The sequence below is a fragment of the Phragmites australis genome, chromosome 1, assembly GCF_958298935.1.
Source record: "Phragmites australis chromosome 1, lpPhrAust1.1, whole genome shotgun sequence".
NCBI classification, from domain to species: Eukaryota; Viridiplantae; Streptophyta; class Magnoliopsida; order Poales; family Poaceae; genus Phragmites; species Phragmites australis.
In genome coordinates this window covers 55,928,147-55,945,506 of record NC_084921.1, presented here as the reverse complement: position 1 = coordinate 55,945,506, position 17,360 = coordinate 55,928,147, and the positions used below count along the sequence as shown (strand labels likewise).

The 17,360-nt window shown below is 41.8% G+C and overlaps 3 protein-coding genes across 3 annotated transcripts; all 3 read left to right on the top strand.

Annotated features, from left to right (window-relative positions):
* Window positions 1–3,069: 3,069 nt before the first annotated feature.
* LOC133929488 (pentatricopeptide repeat-containing protein At3g48250, chloroplastic-like) lies at window positions 3,070–7,696 on the top strand. The gene is made up of 2 exons (XM_062376261.1): window positions 3,070–4,867; window positions 6,959–7,696. Exon 1 carries the CDS (start codon window positions 3,115–3,117, stop codon window positions 4,840–4,842), a length of 1,728 nt encoding a protein of 575 aa, XP_062232245.1. The 5' UTR covers window positions 3,070–3,114; the 3' UTR covers window positions 4,843–4,867; window positions 6,959–7,696.
* Window positions 7,697–8,214: 518 nt separating this feature from the next.
* LOC133886578 (DEAD-box ATP-dependent RNA helicase 58, chloroplastic-like) lies at window positions 8,215–9,287 on the top strand (the record flags this gene model as incomplete). Its single annotated transcript, XM_062326254.1, has 5 exons — window positions 8,215–8,489; window positions 8,623–8,716; window positions 8,816–8,911; window positions 9,141–9,158; window positions 9,255–9,287. Coding segments are annotated over 5 exons (516 nt in total), but the record flags the coding sequence as incomplete, so codon positions are not given.
* Window positions 9,288–9,289: 2 nt separating this feature from the next.
* On the top strand, window positions 9,290–17,176 carry LOC133886570 (DEAD-box ATP-dependent RNA helicase 58, chloroplastic-like). The gene is made up of 5 exons (XM_062326241.1): window positions 9,290–9,340; window positions 14,701–14,805; window positions 14,987–15,078; window positions 15,235–15,303; window positions 16,788–17,176. Exons 1-5 carry the CDS (start codon window positions 9,290–9,292, stop codon window positions 17,071–17,073), a joined length of 603 nt encoding a protein of 200 aa, XP_062182225.1. The 3' UTR covers window positions 17,074–17,176.
* The last annotated feature ends 184 nt before the right edge of the window (window positions 17,177–17,360 follow it).

The window sequence follows — 17,360 nt, the reverse complement described above, 5'->3', positions numbered from 1 at the left end:
GACTTTTTTTAATAAAACTCTATATATTGAATACAGTGACATATGTATACATACATACGGTGCCTTAAATAGGAGTCTGCATACGTAATTGATTGTTAATTAATACTGTTGCACTGGTTTAGGACATTCCATTTTTTCTTTGACCACATATAGCAAACTAACCTTCCTTTTCTCTTTTGACTAATCAATGGCTAGAATTCATTACTCCTCTTACCTCTCTAGGGATAAGAGGTGTACCGTAAAAGAGCCCTTGGAGTATACATCATCTTTACCGGCTCACTATTCATGCCTTTGATTCTGGTTTGTGTGATTGTTTTGCCAATGGGTACTTCAGAAATATTTCACTGTAACTTAAGTCAGATATGTTTTCAAACGAAACTAGGCCACCTGTTGCTCCACTGCCCCGTGGCGAAAGAGATGTGGTGTCAGGTGATGGGGATTCAAGCTCCGGCGACTGAGACCCCTTATGTTTCTTGGTGGATGGACCATCGCCGGCGTATCACTAAGCATCTTCGCAAGGGCTTTGACTCATTCATCCTTCTTCTCAGCTGGAGGGTGTGGCTATCTCGTAATGACATCGTTTTAACAACCACTGTAGCCCTACCGCCTCCCTAATGGCCCTTATCGATGATGTGGTGGTAGGTGATGGGGATTCAAGCTCCGGCGACCGAGACCCCTATTGTTTCTTGGTGGATGGACCATCGCCGGCGTATCACTAAGCATCTTCGCAAGGGCTTCGACTCATTCATCCTTCTTCTCAACTGGAAGGGTGTGGCTATCTCGTAATGACATCGTTTTAACAACCATTGTAGCCCTACCGCCTCCCTAATGGCCCTTCTGCGCATCAGGAGCAACCAAGCTCTCCATCATCGTGGAGCACTGCATGCCGTTGGCTCCCTAGCCTAAGCTAGTCTCCTCTTTTGGTTTTTAAGTAGTTCTTTATTATGTAATTGCCTTACTAGAATTTACTTTACTCGGACAAACTGAGACCCGTCAAGGGTTGCTGCACATTTCATGTGCTTTTCTTCTTCTTAATATGAAAGATACGCAGCTCTCTTGCGCATTCGAGAAAAAAATGAAACTAGGTTCATTTTTCAGTAGTTTTCTGATGTATTGTAGGTACGCGCATATCATAATTTTCAGATGTAAGGTCATATCCATCGCAGAATCTGATATTCATCGGAGTTTGGGCGATAGAGCGTTCAAGATAGCCTTCTTGGTCCTCACTCAAGATACAGTACGAAAGAAGGAACAAATTATCCAAGAACTGTGGTCAAGGCAACACATGGAGTATAGTATAGTATAGTATTCTTTCCATCGAGATTCCTGCCATCTGTTGGATCATATATATTTTATCAGAGAATAGACTTGATGAACAAAATGCAAAATCTACAACAAACGTAGTTTAATGCTGCATAGCTAACCAAATGCCATTCGAATTGACTCCTAAATTAAGAAGAGAAAGGTGAGTTCAGAAAAGGTTCTCCAGTCAGTCACATGACAAAGAAAGCGTGGATGGACTCGTGTTGTCGTCGATTAGAATAAGCAGTGAACCAACTTAGTCGGTCATGCCTTAGCTGTCCAAATAGATTCTCTCATCACAAATCTGTCCAACCTCTCGACCTAACACCACCATTCCCTTATAATTAACTAATAAAAGTTTTTCCCCCTGACAAATTGAATGAGCTCCTTCCTCTGAAAAAAGGGGGGAAAGAGAAAAACTGAATGAGCCAATCCACATCCAACAAGCGTTCTGTTTTCCCATCAATCTTCAGTAGATGTATAATTTCTGCATCGCTAGATCCAGCAAGTGCTGGAACCGGGTGAAATGAATCACTCCATGAAGCTGGCGGATCTTTTTGGACAGGTCGCGCAGCAAATAAAAGAAAAGCTGTGAGAGGAAGTGCCTTTTTTTTTTGCCCTAGATGGCTAGAAACCGGCGAGCAAGTGGCCTGGAGATGACTCAGCTCATCAGTTTGTTCTCTCCACTACGTACATCGCTGTCACCTAGCTTTCTCTTATTGTAGTATGTTTCTTGCTCAGAATTCAGAAAGGGTCAGTGAGTCTACACTATGATCATGATGGATTATGGCGTGCAGCTAGTTTTGTTTAGTGGGTTATAGGCCAATTAGGGCATGATGAACGAGGAAAATGTTCTTGCCTGCTTTTCCTAACTATGAACTCATGATGTTGTTCTTTGTCTTGCGCACTAACAAGCTGCCTTTTCGAGTTTTTGCTTTCTTCTGTTGTCGTTGGTTGGCTACCGGGTCCTACCAGCTGAAGGCCCTTCTTGCATTGCCACTGTTTGAGTGATGCAAGTTTTTGTTGAGCAGAGTTTCCTTTCAAGAGAGTAGGTGAGTAGGGTCCCCCTATTCATCAAGTAGCGATGGAAATTTGGTTGTGGGCCTTCAGGCTAGGGTGTATCCAAAAACCTAACCTCACCGCCGATGACAATGTCGTCACCTGAGACAAGGAAGATGCATTACCGTTTCACAAAACTCTTACGTAGTTTTCTTTTCTTTTCAAAAAAAAAAGACAACTCCTCCAGAATGATCATTATGACTATAAAAAATAATATTATCTTTAACACGAAGAAAAAATCTTCTTTGTAGGTTATTTATATTTGTATGTGTTAGTTCCGTACATGGTCTGTTCTGCAGTGGTGAGAGCATCGAGAGACAGTGGCAGCAGCGTGTGCGCGTTTAGAGCGGGTGGCTAGGTGGTTTTTTACCTGATTTGGATGTTAATCTAAACTATGAATCGAGACTCCTCTACCATAGACCCGCACAGAGTGTTACTCTTTCATCACTATGTTGTGTGTTTCTGTTATGCCTTTTTTTTTCTTTTAGTTGGCTGTGTGTATCTTAGTTATGTAGAGTTATGTAGAGATTAAAAATATATTTTTATATAATTTTATTATGTTGACGTGATGATAAAAATCAATAAAGCTTCGATTAACGGAGAAAAGGTTGCAACTGCAAATGAGGCTCATTCTTTAGGCCCAAAGCCCATAAGAAGCTTAGCTCAGCCCAAGAGATCTTCCTCCCAAATGCAGTGCAGCCCGGCCATAACTGCCGAGCAAACCAAACCCCTAAACCCCGAGAAGGAAAAGAAATGGCGGCGCCTCCCTCCCTCCGCCGCCTCCTCGCCCTCGGCCGCCACCGCCTCTTCTCCTCCACCACCACCACCGCCTCCGCCTCGCCGCCGCCCCAGCCTTCCGACAGCACCGCGACCCCGGAATCCGTCCTCTACAACCTCAGCAGCCTCTCCAAGGACCCCTCCCTCGCGCTCGACTTTTTCCGCAGCTCCGCCGCCGCCGGCCACCCCGTCGGCTCCGCCGCATACAACCTCATGCTCCGCACCCTCGCCTCCCACCCGACCTCCGCCCAGTCCCACTTCTGGCCCTTCCTCCGCGACATGCAGGACGCCGGCCAGTCCGTCGACGAGGGCACCTACCTCGCCGCCCTCGCCTCATTCAAGAAGGCCAACCTCGCTGCAGACTACGCCTCCCTCACGGCGCACTATACCAAGGCCCGGGACGAGGCCAAGGCCGGTAACCCCATCTCCGCCGCCGCTGAGGCCGTCCGGGAGCACGATGGCTCGGAGCTCGATAAGAAGCTGGAGGGCATCCACCTGCCGCTCACGGAGACCGCCGTGGCCATGGTGCTCGGGAAGCTGAGGGACTATCCGATCAAGGCTCTTGGCTTCTTCAGGTGGGCTGGGCGTCAGAAGGGGTACACGCACGGATCAGTGGCGTACAATGCCATGGCGAGGGCGCTCGGCCGGGAGGAGTCGGTGCGGGAGTTTTGGGAGTTGATCCAGGAAATGAAGGCCGGAGGGATGCACGTGGATATCGACACTTATGTGAAGCTGTCCAGGAACTTCCAGAAGCGGCACATGCTCAGGGAGGCTGTGGAGCTCTATGAGCTCATGATGGATGGTCCTTTCAAGCCGTCGCAGAAGGATGGGCCGCTGATCATCAGACGCATCTCGCTGGGGCCATCACCAGACCTTGAGCTTGTCAATCGGGTTGTGAGGAAGTTTGAAACCGTGTGGGACTTCAAGACGAAGGAATTGTTTGACGGGATCCATAGGGCGCTGACGACTAATGGGAGGTTCTATGAGGCTGCAGAGATCGTGCAAAGGATGAGAGCTGAAGGCCACCGGCCAGACAATATTACATATAGCCAATTGTTGTTTGGGTTTTGCAAGGCCAACAAGTTGGATGATGCTCGCAAAGTGTTTGATGAAATGGAGGCTGAAGGGTGTGTCCCAGATCTAAAGACATGGACCATGTTGATCCAAGGGCACTGTGAGGCTGGGGATGTGGACAAAGCTCTGCAGTTCTTGATGGAGATGATTGAGAAGAACTTGGAGGCAGATGCCAATTTGCTGGATGTGATGGTGAAAGGTCTGTGTAGCCATGACAAGATTGATGCTGCTTACACTTTGTTTGTTGAGATGGTGGACAAGGGTCACTTGAAACCCTGGCGAGCCACTTACAAGCATGTAATTGGCGAGTTGCTGAGGGTTAAGAAACTTGAGGAGGCACTGGCCCTTCTGAGGTCGATGAAAGCTCGCAAGTTCCCGCCTTTCGTGGACCCCTTCCCTTCTCACATTGCCAAGTACGGAACATTTGAAGATGCAAGGGAGTTTCTCAAGGCCTTGGCAGCGAATAACTGTCCGTCGCATACTGCCTATCTGCATGTTTTCAATTCGTTCTTTGCAGAGGGGAGATATTCTGAAGCTCAAGACTTACTGTACAAATGCCCAATCCATATCCGCAAGCATCGTGATATCACCAAGCTGTTTGAACCAATAAAAGTTGAGAGTACTTCTTAACTGGAGTGCAAGCAAGCGATGGCTGGTGAGCTTTTCATACTAGCTTGCTATTGTTCAGTAGCCTTGATTGATACATAATATTATTGTTTGATGAGAATAGTTGGATGATGTTTTCGTTTATCAGATATCTTTTAGGCATATACCGCTCAACTAAGTTGAATTTCAGTTCAGGATATGCCACTCCCATGCCCCCCTGGTGTATGCCCCAGGATCCACATTTCAGTGAAACACGGAGTGTCATAGCCTAGAACTCGACTTAGGAGAGTGGCATGCCATCAAAACTGCTGTTTTTCTTTCTTCTCAGTGTTGCCAGTACCTTTGCAACTTCGTAGGTGGATTTTCCCGTAAGATTAGCCTAAATGAATCAAAGCACTTGCACTTGGAATTTGAGCACCATGTTGTTATGCTGTGTGTACTGTGGACCATTCTCAGTTTCAGAATCTCTGTAAAGCTAATGCTTCTACTAATGAGTTTATATGATTGTAACTACCAGTTGTGTTACTCGTGTACCTTGAGGAAAATGTTGTGTAGGTAGCTTTTTTTTAGGGCTACTATAACCACATAGAACTCTATAGTTGATCTGGTGTACTATCTGTGATGTATCTTGAACATGATAATTTTACTAAACAAACATACTGTGGAGTTTGAGCCCCACATGTCCAGACCCTAGGGAGATGCTGTATGATTCGCATGATTTGATTTAGTGGTGAATTCATATGAGCATGTGAAGACTCCTCAACTTGGAAGTTCCTACAGTGTTCTTATCAGATCTGTTTTATCAGCACAGGTTTTTCTTAATTGGCCACTAGAAACAAGTCAACCAACAGTATTATAATGCCCTCATTGCCATATATAAAGTACTCCATACATCGGTCTTGCAAATAATAGTGCCACATAGTTACATTACTTTCTTATTCATATTGCTAACAACAATGCCATGGTAAAATGACTCAGCAATATCCAAGGCTTGAAGCAACATCTCTTATTCAAACTAGGACCTATAGATACAAACCATAAGTAGATAATATTGACTTCTTGAACCATGTCACTTTTAAGAAGAAGCTGGATACATGGTTGTGCTCTTCTGGAGTGCCCAAGCCCTGTGCTTGAGCTTGATGAAGTCTGAAGCTACTGTATCCACATCCTTGTTCTTGTCATCTTTCATCCTTTGGCCATGCCCAAACTTCTCATTTGTTCCTGGTGCTGCTTCTTTGTTCATAGCATTGGCTTGGGTATCCTGAAATTTGACATGTTTCCTCTGTGCTTGGAACTGGAGATGAGTGTGAGACATTGGTCCTTGTCTCCTTGCTTAAAGGTATTGAGGAAATGCAACAAGGGTAGGATTGCCTACTTGGTTTGCAGCTGCGATGTTTTCCTGCCCCCTTTTATAGGCCCAAGGAGTTCTACTTTGAGAGGATAAGCGAGCATCCTATTCTCTTCTTTTGACAAATTTGGGCTACTTCGTGTTTTTGCTTGTCCTCTTTCTTCATTCAAATTTGTTAGGCGTCACATGACTTCAACTGCCATTTCTTTAACAGTTCATCTGATTTCGCTAGCTAGGGTTTGACCTAGTTTGATTCTCAGTTAAGTTCTTAAGGTTGTTTCTACTTAGTTCGATTCTCAGGTAAGTTCCTAAGGTGGTTTCTTCCTCTCTCCTCTTGTAATAGGAAGCATCTAGTTATTTTCCCATTCAATGATGTAAACAAGAACTACTTCATTTGTATGCTTTTAATGTCATTGGATGTTTAGTTAATAATATTTCATCCTTACTAGAGCAAGCATTTGAGGACCACAGCCGCTTTGAAGGCTTTGTTTTTTAGGTATGCGTGTGTAGTTAAAACCATATGCTAGTTCACATTTTGACAGTGTGTTTTTTTTTAATCTGAATTCTGAACAGTAGATCCACCACGTAGATGTTGCAAGTACTACACTATTGATGCACCATATTTCTTTACGTAAAGTTATTCTCGTTCCTTTGCATATGATCCTTTCTATCTTCTGTATCTTTTGGAGCGAATAATTGGATGCTTTTCAGGTGTTAGTCATCTTTTCGCGTGCTGAATAATATCCTTCAATCACAAAGGAACCTTACAGTTGCTTTTCCGTCTATTTGCAGAGTTGCTCACCTGGACGGATTTCCTGAATGGTGGTAAAAGTATGTGAAAGATTCTGCGTAATAGATAATACAAGACTTGTTGGATATATTGTATCAGTGAAGTCCAGCCCTCCAGTTTTGACGGAGTTTGGCAGAATGTTGACGAGAGATTTGTAGAAATGCACTCTAGTTGATTGCGCTCCGATGAAATGCTATCCTGGCCCACATGTCATTGACATAGGTGGCTCCATATGTCAGTGAGAGAGGGGTAGCGTTTCATCGAAGCACCAATCAATTTGAGTGTATTTTAGCAATTTTCCTGATGTTGATTGGTAACGGAAAGCAGTGATGTACTCCAGTGGTTTCTCTTTGGAAGATGCTGCTTCCCTCGTGCATTAACAATGTCTACAGAATATTGATCGCGTGGGCATCTTAACGTGCATTTATTCTGACTGAAACTTCAGGAAGCCAGATTTCAATAAACTGCGGGAATACTTTATTGTGTGGGCATGATGCCTAAATTGCCAATGTTAGTTAGACGTTTCGACCAGCATTGGTACTCTTGGTGAAAATCTTTTGCTGCTAGTGTTATCAGCTTGTCACAAATTTCAATCATACATTAGGTAAAAAGGTTCAGAATAGAGAACATTCTTTGTTTGGCTATCAAATTTCACTATTTTTACGGTCATGAAAAACCACTAAGTTCTCGCAGGGCAGACCCTATGATATGCTTGGGTAACTTGATATGTTTTTGTGTTCTGCATGATGCTCACTGTATTTCTCTCCTTTGAGAGGCTATGTTCCTGGATTGAGCGTTCGTGAGGATTCCATTGTTCCAGGCTTCCGTTGTTGTCTTGTTGTCATGGGTTTGTTTTTCTGGTTGATGCTCGCTCAGAGAAGTCTGAATAATGCTTGGTCCCTACAACCTACAATTTGCAGATATTTCAACTGTTTGGTAGTACTTAGCCCGATCATTAATCACCTGGAAATCCCCATCTTTCTGACACCAAACAGATACTATCTCATGTCGGACTTTTTCATACAAACAAATTGATATTCCCTCTCTTGATATGTAATGAGCAATTGGAGATCAGGTCAGTCCGTGAACCAATTTTCTTTTTCAGGAAAAAAGGAGAATATAAAAGTCATCGAAAAGAAGGAATTAAAGGGAAAACAAAGAAATCGAATTGGAAACGGACAGCGTTCTTCAGCGTGCTTCCATGAGTGAATCACGACACTGTCATGGCATCAGACGCTGATGAGCAGATGAATGAACACGGTGGCCGCTCCTCCATCCTCCAGTTTTCTCCTCTTGCACAGGCAGCAATGCTAGCTACTCGCCGCTGTTGGAGAAGAAGGGGAAGGGATCGATTGCTCTCTCATGGCCGTCGCGGCAGCCATGGCGGCAGCCTTCCCCTCACCACTCCCCGCTACCACCTTCAACCCTAATCCCAGCGCCCACCTCGCCCCGTTCACTCCGCGCTTCCTCGTCCGCCTCCGCCACCCTCCGCGAGGTCTGCGTGGGCCGCGTCCCGGACCACGTCCTCCAGAGGTGAACCGCACAACTACACAGCCATTTCTTTCCGGCGAACTGAATAAAAATCGCGGCTTTAAAACTTTTTATTGGTTTCTCTTCTCGATGGAGGCAGCAACTAGAAATTTCTTCATTGCCTATTGGCTTTCAGGGCTGAGGAGGTAGGGTATGTCGTGCCCACTGAGGTGCAGGAGCAATCACTGCCGGTTCTGCTGTCCGGCCAGGATTGCATTCTCCATGCGCAGGTGGTCATGTCCTCAAGCTTGTGTTGCTAATTTGTTTCCAAGAGCTCGTGTTGTGAGATGTTGCTGTCACTTCAGTTTACCATTGCGAGTTAATTGTAGATAGGCTCCGGGAAGACGCTGGCCTATCTCTTGTCGGTCTTCTCCACCATCGACTTCAGTAGGTCCTCGGTGCAAGCGCTGGTTGTCGTCCCCACTGGAACCGGTTCCTATGGTGTACAGTAACTCGTGGGAGGTGTTACAGTTCTCTGACGTTGTACAGTAACGAATTTTACTGTTCATTAAAAAACTGTATCGATTTTACTGTTTACATACCTACTGTAGCGTCAGCTCTTGTCCGCCATTTGTGATCGAACGGCTCCAAACTGCCCGACTGCCCTCTGACGTCAAAATCTTCAACGTCAGAGGATCTCGTTTCGTCCCCACTAGGGAGCTCGGCATACAGGTGACAGCTGCTGCTTGTCATGGTATTTGCTTGCTGCCTCGCTTGCCCAGTGTATTCTATCTGACTGGGTTGCTTCTGTAATTGCGCTGTTCGAAGGTTACCAAGGTTGCTAGAGTACTCGTAGCGAAGGCATGGCTTTGCTTGATGGTGGGATGCTGAGGAGGCAAAAGAGCTGGGTGAAGGTAATACTCTATTTTTTGGTGGATTTTGTTGGACTGTGATTTGAATTTTTGTTGGGTCAGATAAGAGACGTCTTCGGTCTATATTTTAAAACAGTCTATATTAGATTAGAGTCGTATGTATCTATCCTTATAAATATATCTTGTAAGTTATAAGAAGAGTTAAGACGCTCATTGTAATCTCCTGTATTGTACATATCTCTGATATATTGAAGATCCTCGATTGGTGTCTATGATTTTTTCCCGTAAGGGTTTTCTACGTAAAAATCGTGTCTCATGTTTGATCATGTTTACTTTATTTTCTATCAAGTGGTACTAGAGCCAGATCAAATACATGAGAATACGAGAAAAAAAACATAGATATGATTTTTTGTCGTCGGACCTCGTCACTCGAGATTCATCGAATTTGCTTGACGTTATTCCGCATCCAGCAGCCGGATTCCGTAGCTCGTTTTTTGAGTCGGCTGTCCGGTGTTCTCACGCGTGCGCCAAGGAGAAGAAAAAATCTTCAGCAACCATAAAAATATCAGTCCCAAGGAGCACCCACCCTCACGTGAAGAAAAGAAAAAAAAAGGAGGTTCAGTCCCGAGAACACCAAGGCCTGCTCTCTCACATGAAAAGCCAAAACTTGACATCTTTGCTAGGTGCACCCGAGAAAGTCTACCAGGAGCTTTATTGTTTAATTGCTGCACGTATACAAAGTGTACTAGGACTTCTGCAGTTTTTACTTCATGCACACAGGGCTGTAGCAGAGGGGCTGTAAGTTATTTTGTTCCTAATTATTTTTCGCCATGGCTTCTATAAAATATAATATTCCGCTACTAGATTATGATACAAGATTTTCTCTATGGCAAGTAAAGATACAGGCTATTTTTGTGCACATTGATCTGGATGATGCGCTTGATAATTTTAAAAATAATGATCAAAAATCTTGGTACGATGAGAAAAGAGAAAGGATCGTAAGGTTTTGTCACAAATTCATCTTCATTTATCAAACAATATTTTGCAGGAGAAAACCGCTACTACTTTATGGCTAAAGCTGGAATCGATCTGTATGTCTAAGGATCTAACCAGTAAAATACATCTGAAGGAAGTTGTTCACGCACAAATTACAGGAAGGTGGTTCTGTGTTGAATCATCTTTCGGTCTTTAAGGAGATTGTTGCTGACCTACAATCTATGGAGGTAAAATATGATGATGAGGATTTGAGTCTTATTCTTTTGTGCTCATTGCCTACTTCTTTTGCAAACTTCAGAGATACCATATTATACAGTCATGATACACTAACTTTGAAAGAAGTTTATGAGGCCTTGCATACCAAGTAAAAGATGAAACATATGGTGTCTATTGATGGCTCTACTTCCAATAGAGAAGTTTTGATTGTACGTGGCAGAATAAAGGAGAATAATTCGCATAATAGCCAAAGAGATAAAAATTCGAACGGTTACAGGGGTCGTTCAAAGTCCAGAGGAAAAGAAAAATTCTGCAGGTATTGCAAGAAAAATATTCATGACATATCTGAATGTTACAAGTTGAAAAATAAAGAAAAGAGGAAAGGTAAATCTAATGAAGAAGGTAAAGCATCTGTTGCTGCTTCCGATAATAATTCTGATGGAGAGACTCTTGTTGCTTTTGCTGGATGTGCTAGTAGTGGTGATGAATGGATTATTGGCTCTGCTATGTCTTTTCATATATACATACATAGAGATTGGTTCACCACTTATAATTATGTTTAAGATGCTGATTCTGTTAGAATGGGTGATGATAACCCACATCCAATTGTTGAAATTGGATCAATTATGATAAAAATGCATGATGGCATTGTTAGAATTTTGACAGATGTGAGGCACGTTCCAGGTATGAAAAGGAACCTTATTTCTTTGAGTACTTTTGATAATAAAGGGTATGATTGGTCGGGTGGAGATGGTATTTTGAAGGTGAAAAAGGGTTCTCTTATTGTAATGAAAGGTGATTTAAAGTCTGCCAATTTATATCATCTCCGAGGCACTACAATCACAGGTGATGCCGCTGTAAGTTCACATTCATTATTAGATTCTGATGCTACTAATCTTTTGCATATGCGTCTTGGGCATATGAGTAAACTTGGTTTGACAGAATTGAGCAAGAGATGTCTTCTTGATGGATATAGTATCGGCAAGCTGAAATTTTGTGAGCATTGTATTTTTGACAAGCATAAGAGGGTGAAATTCAACACTTCAGTTCATACAACAGAAGGTATTCTTGATTATGTGTATTCTGATTTATGGGACCATCTCGTAGGTCTTCACTATGTGGTTTTCGTTATATGTTAACTATTATTGATGATTACTCGAGAAAAGTTTTGCCTTATTTCTTGAAGCATAAATCAGAAGCATTTAAAGCATTTAAAAAGTGGAAGGTTATGGTTGAAAGGCAAACTGAAAAGAAGGTAAAGAAGCTTCGTACTGATAATGGGATGGAATTTTGTTCTGATGAATTTGATTCATATTGTAAGTCTGAAGGCATTGTGAGACATTACACTGTTACTGGTACTCCACAACAAAATGGTGTAGCTGAACGTATGAACATAACTATCATCTCGAGGGCCCGTTGCATGTTGTCTAATGCAGGTATGCATAGGTGTTTTTGGCTGAAGCCGTTTTCACTGCTTGCTATCTTATTAATCGATCACCCAACATTGCCATTGATAAGAAAACTCCAATTGAGATATGGTCTGCTTCTCCAGTTGATTATTCAGAATTGAGAGTTTTTGGTTGTCCTGTTTATGCTCACGTTGATAATGGAAAATTGGAGCTTAGAGCTGTTAAGTGTATCTTTTTTGTTATAAATCCGGTATTAAAGGTTATAAATTGTGGAATCCTGCAACACAAAAGGTAGTGATTAGCAGGAATGTTGTCTTTAATGAATCTATTATGTTTCCAAATGCTCCTGTTCAGAGTCAGCAGAGTTCTAGCGTGCAGGTAGAGCATTTTATTAATGCAGAAAGTACAACAGATACCATTGTCCAAGATACAACTATTGCTGAAAATTTATTTATTGATCATAATTCATCTAGTGTTCCACATCCTTCATCCGTTGTGCAGCCCACACAACATTTTATTGCAGTTGATAGGTCTAGAAGATAAATTAATCCACCCAAGAGGTTAATTGAGAAGTGTAATATTGCTGCTTATGCTCTGAGTTGTGCAGAAGAAGCTGAAGGTGATGCAGAACCTTCTAATTACAATGAGGCTATTACTTCTGCTGATTGTAATAATTGGATGACTGCAATGCAAGATGAGATCGAGTCACTTGAAAGGAATGATACTTGAGATTTAGTCAAATTGCCAAAAGAGAAGAAGCCTATTAGTTGCAAATGGATTTTCAAAAGAAAGGAGTGTATTCTTCTAATGAAGTAACAAGGTATAAAGCAAGGTTGGTTGCTAAAGGTTATAGCCAGATTCCAGGTATTGATTATAATGACGCCTTCTTCCCTGTTGTGAAGCATAGTTCTATTCGCACTTTGCTCAGTATTGTTGCTATGCGTGATTATGAACTTGAGCAATTAGATGTTAAAACTGCATTTTTACATAGGGAGTTAGATGAAGACATTTATATGGATCAACCTGAAGGTTTTGTTATTCCTGGAAAAGAAGACTTTATCTGTAAATTAAAGAAATCTCTTTATGGTTTGAAGCAGTCTCCTAGACAGTGGTACAAGAGGTTTGACTCATTTATGCTCTCTAATGGTTTTAAGCGTTCTAATCATGATAGTTGTGTCTATTTGAAGATTGTTAATAGTTCAGCTATTTATTTGCTTCTCTATGTCGATGATATGTTGATTGCTGCAAAGGATAAATCAGAAATAGCCAAATTGAAATCACAGTTGAGTAATGAATTTGAGATAAAGGATTTAGGTGCAGCAAAGAAAATTCTTAGCATGGAGATCATTAGAGATATGAAAGTTGACAAATTATATCTTAGTCAGCAAGGTTATATTGAGAAGGTCCTTCGTTGTTTTAATATGCATGATACAAAAACAGTGAGTACTCCATTAGCTGCTCATTTCAAATTATCTTCAGCTTTATGTCCTGAGTCAGAGTATGATATTGAGTATATGTCTAGAGTTCCATATTCTAGTGCAGTTGGTTCACTTATGTATGCCATGGTCTCCTCTCGTCCTGATTTGTCTCATGCACTGAGTGTTGTTAGTAGATTCATGGCTAATCCTGGCAAAGAGCATTGGAAAGCTGTTCAGTGGATTTTCAAATATCTGCGTGGTAGTTCTAATGCTTGTTTGCAGTTTGGAAAATCTGGAGATGAACTTGTTAGTTATGTTGACTCAGATTATGCTGGTGATTTGGATAAGAGGAGATCTCTCACAGGTTATATTTTCACCGTTGGTGGTCGTGTTGTTAGTTGGAAAGCATGTTTGCAGGCTACTATTGTTTTACTACTGAAGCTGAATATATGGCTATTTCTGAAGCATGCAAAGAAGCTATTTGGTTGAGAGGTTTGTACACTGAGCTTTGTGGAGATAATTCTTGCATTAATATATTATGTGATAGTCAGAGTGTTATTTGCCTTACAAAGGATCAAATGTTTCATGAAAGAACAAAGCACATTGATGTGAGTTATCATTGTATTCGAGATATCATTGCTCAAGATGATATTAAAATATGCAAGATAAGCACTCATGATAATCCTGCTGATATGATGACAAAGCCAGTTCCTGCTACTAAATTTGAGCTATGCTCAAGTTTAGTTGGTGATACAGTTTGAATTCTAGAGATTTTTTGCGTCGGTGATATTTATTATTGAAGGGAGTTTATTGATGATTCTTTATTTGCTACAAGATGGAATTCGTCTCAAGGTGGAATTTATTGGATTGTGATCCGAATTCTTGTTGGGCCAGACAAGGGACGTCTTCGGTCCATATTTCGGAACAGTCCATATTAGACTAGAGTCGTATGTGTCTACCCCTATAAATATATCTTGTAAGCTGCAAGGAGAGCCAAGACAATCATTGTAATCTCCTGCATTGTACACATCCCTGATATAGTAAAGATCGCCGATTGACGTCCATGGTTTTTTTCCACAAGGATTTTCTACGTAAAAATCGTGTCTCGTGTTTGATGTGTCTATGTCGATGTTTGATCAGTTCGGAGCATTTTGATTAAAAATAGCCAACAAATGGTTAGGTCCGTATATCCCTTGCAGCATTTCAGGACCCCTCGGTTATGTTTTCTGATTATATTTCATAGGTAAATTGGTACATACAATGTGAATTCACTGATGCTGGCATGTAAAGAGTAGAGCTATTTTTCCTCTTCTCTGTTGTGAATTGTGATGTCTTCCTGCTAACATTATTGGTAAATTTCCAGGCTGAGCCCCCTGCAATAATTGTAGCTACTGTGGCAAGCTTGTGTCAAATGGTTGAGAGGCGTGCTTTCAGCCTTCAATCCATGAGAGTACTAGTTATCGATGAGGTGAGGTGATCACTGCATTCTTCAGTCTTGAACAGAATTACATGCAGTATTTGCTATGTTTGCTGATGCAGTGTCTATATATTAGCTAAGGGGCTAACCTTGTCATTTTGATGGGTTGATTTTATTTTTGGATCATCAAAGCAAGTAAGCTCTCTTCTCAAAATATTAACCTCTTATTCAGCGGCTTGCAGTCGTCAAACCATATTCGCAAGCGCATCGATCCTTCAGCACAATCGCTTTGTGCATGACTTCGTACAGCATAAGTGGACCAAGGTTGTTCCAACCTCTGTCGAACAATGATGGACTATTCGGACTTTCTTATCTACATGTCTTGAACATACATTGTCATTATCATCTGAACTGCTGGCGTTTTTTGTACTTCAAAGAAGGCTAGTGTTTTTTCACATAGTCTATCTTATCTTGGTACAGATTGATGTGGTTCATGTTCATGTCAACCCTGTACAGCCTATGCCTTCACATCTACGTCACAAATATGTGGTGAGCATATCAAATTCTCTGTATAATGACCTTGCACATACTTCCTCATTTAGGTCCTGCGAGAAACCTTTCGATTTTCTCCCCCTCCTCCCCACAACCATAGGCATTTACCCACAGGCATGCCCACCCACAAGCTCATCGTTGTGAAATATAGTAACTTTCATTCTTGTATATTGCATGGTACATTTGTTCTGATTTTCAACTAACCCCATGGATATAGAAGCAGCCTTTCCTCACCCAGGATTTTTTTTGCCCCAACTAGTACCTCCTGGCCAAGTAGGTGCACAACCAACCTCCTTGCTCCTGAGATTTCTTTTCAGAACAATCAATGTACATATCTGCACTAAGAAGGAAAGGTTACATATTTTACTGTCCTTGCTTGAGAGGGATGCACCCAAGTCCGGAATCATATTTGTTGCTGAACAGGTACTGGTGTACATGAATTTTGTTTATGCCATGCCATGTTGATTATAAAACTGCTCTAGTATCATGGGAATTTGTGTCATCTATTTTCTTGGGGTGCTTCCTCAGTAGAGGTGCCAATTGGCCCAGTGATCTCATGATGGACCAGCAATATTATCTCAGATGCAAATACAAAATAGAAAGTAGTCATCAAACTTTTTTTTCCATTTGTATCTACTGATATGGAATGATATAGATAATGCATGCTGCAGTTATGCACTATGATTCCATACTGACATGGACAAGCTGATTAACGTAACACATTTGTGATGAGTTGAGCCAATTTGACAACTGTGCTTTAGCAGATTGTTTCATTCCTTCTATCTTGCCAATGACTGAACAAAATCGAATAGACTTCTGAAAAATCAATACCCCAGTCATCATTCATCATTGTAAACACGAAAACCAGGGACTGTGATTACCTATTGGCATTGTTTGTGGGCAGTGAGACCATCCGTATTTTCATTATATTTCCAATTTCCACTTGTGCTATGATGAATGTCCAATTCATAATTATAGCATGCTATTGTACCTTTTAGAAATAGATATATGTTTTGATTCTGTTACTTCCTTTTTTTTAAAAAATTGTTTCTTTTGGCGGTTATAAGTAAAAATTCTGGTTTGTTCACTAACTCAGAAGTATCTATCTGTCACCTAGTCCTGTGCAATTATGTTGTTGATGAATGTGTCTTACTGAACCAGACAAGTAGTGTATCAACCTCACCTTTGCATTCCTTTTCCTAACTCCTCAACCTATTTTACTAGTCTGAGAGATCAAAGAAGGCTGGAAATCTTCCTTCAACCACCATTGTTGTCGAGTTCCTGAGAAGTAGATACAAGGGAAACCTAGATGTGCTTCTCTTGGAGGAAGATATGAATTTCAATGCTCGAGCTGCCTCATTCACTTAAGTTCCCGCTGAGTTTCTTGTCTGAAGTACCCAGCATCTTTGTTTCGTTAATTGAAGAACCATCACGTTTGACTATGAGATTTCTGCACTTACATGCACTGTTCCTCCCTGCAGGAAGTCAAGGGAAGAGGTTTTCCTGCTCATTTCGACGGACATAGCAAGCCGAGGGTTTGACCTTCCTCAAACCAGCCACATATACAATTTCGACCTTCCTAAGACGGCGACCCACTATCCGCATCGCGCTGGAAGAACCGGGAGAGAACCATTCTCCAAGTTGGAATGTGGCGTGACAACCCTCATTACAGAGGATGAGCATTTCGTGTTGCAGAGATTTCAGAATGAGCTCAAGTTCCACTGTGAAGAGCTGCCCCTTGAGTCGCTGTTGACTTCTAACCTGTGATGTTTATCTTGAGGCTGAATGTAAATACTAGTTCTTTCTTCTTGTTTTACGGCCCCAAATCCATTTTTTCTGGATATATTTATGAAATGAACTTGAATGGTAACTAAGTTGGTCCTGATTTGTCACTAGCATCTTAAAGAACGACTTAATCTAACATACAACCTTCTAATTTAGCTCACTGGATTATAGATTATTAAACGACAGCTGCTATTGCCTATTGGTTGCCCAAACCGAAACCAAAGCACGGTTAGACCTGAAGAATTCATGTCAAATCTAGGAGTACGGAT

Coding starts and splice junctions, on each gene's coding strand:
- LOC133929488 (XM_062376261.1), top strand. CDS start 3,115: ATGGCGGCGCCTCCCTCCCTCCGCCGCCTCCTCGCCCTCGGCCGCCAC.
- LOC133886570 (XM_062326241.1), top strand. CDS start 9,290: ATGGCTTTGCTTGATGGTGGGATGCTGAGGAGGCAAAAGAGCTGGGTG. Junction 9,341..14,700: donor GGCAAAAGAGCTGGGTGAAG/GTAATACTCTAT, acceptor GTAAATTTCCAG/GCTGAGCCCCCTGCAATAAT. Junction 14,806..14,986: donor GAGTACTAGTTATCGATGAG/GTGAGGTGATCA, acceptor CCTCTTATTCAG/CGGCTTGCAGTCGTCAAACC.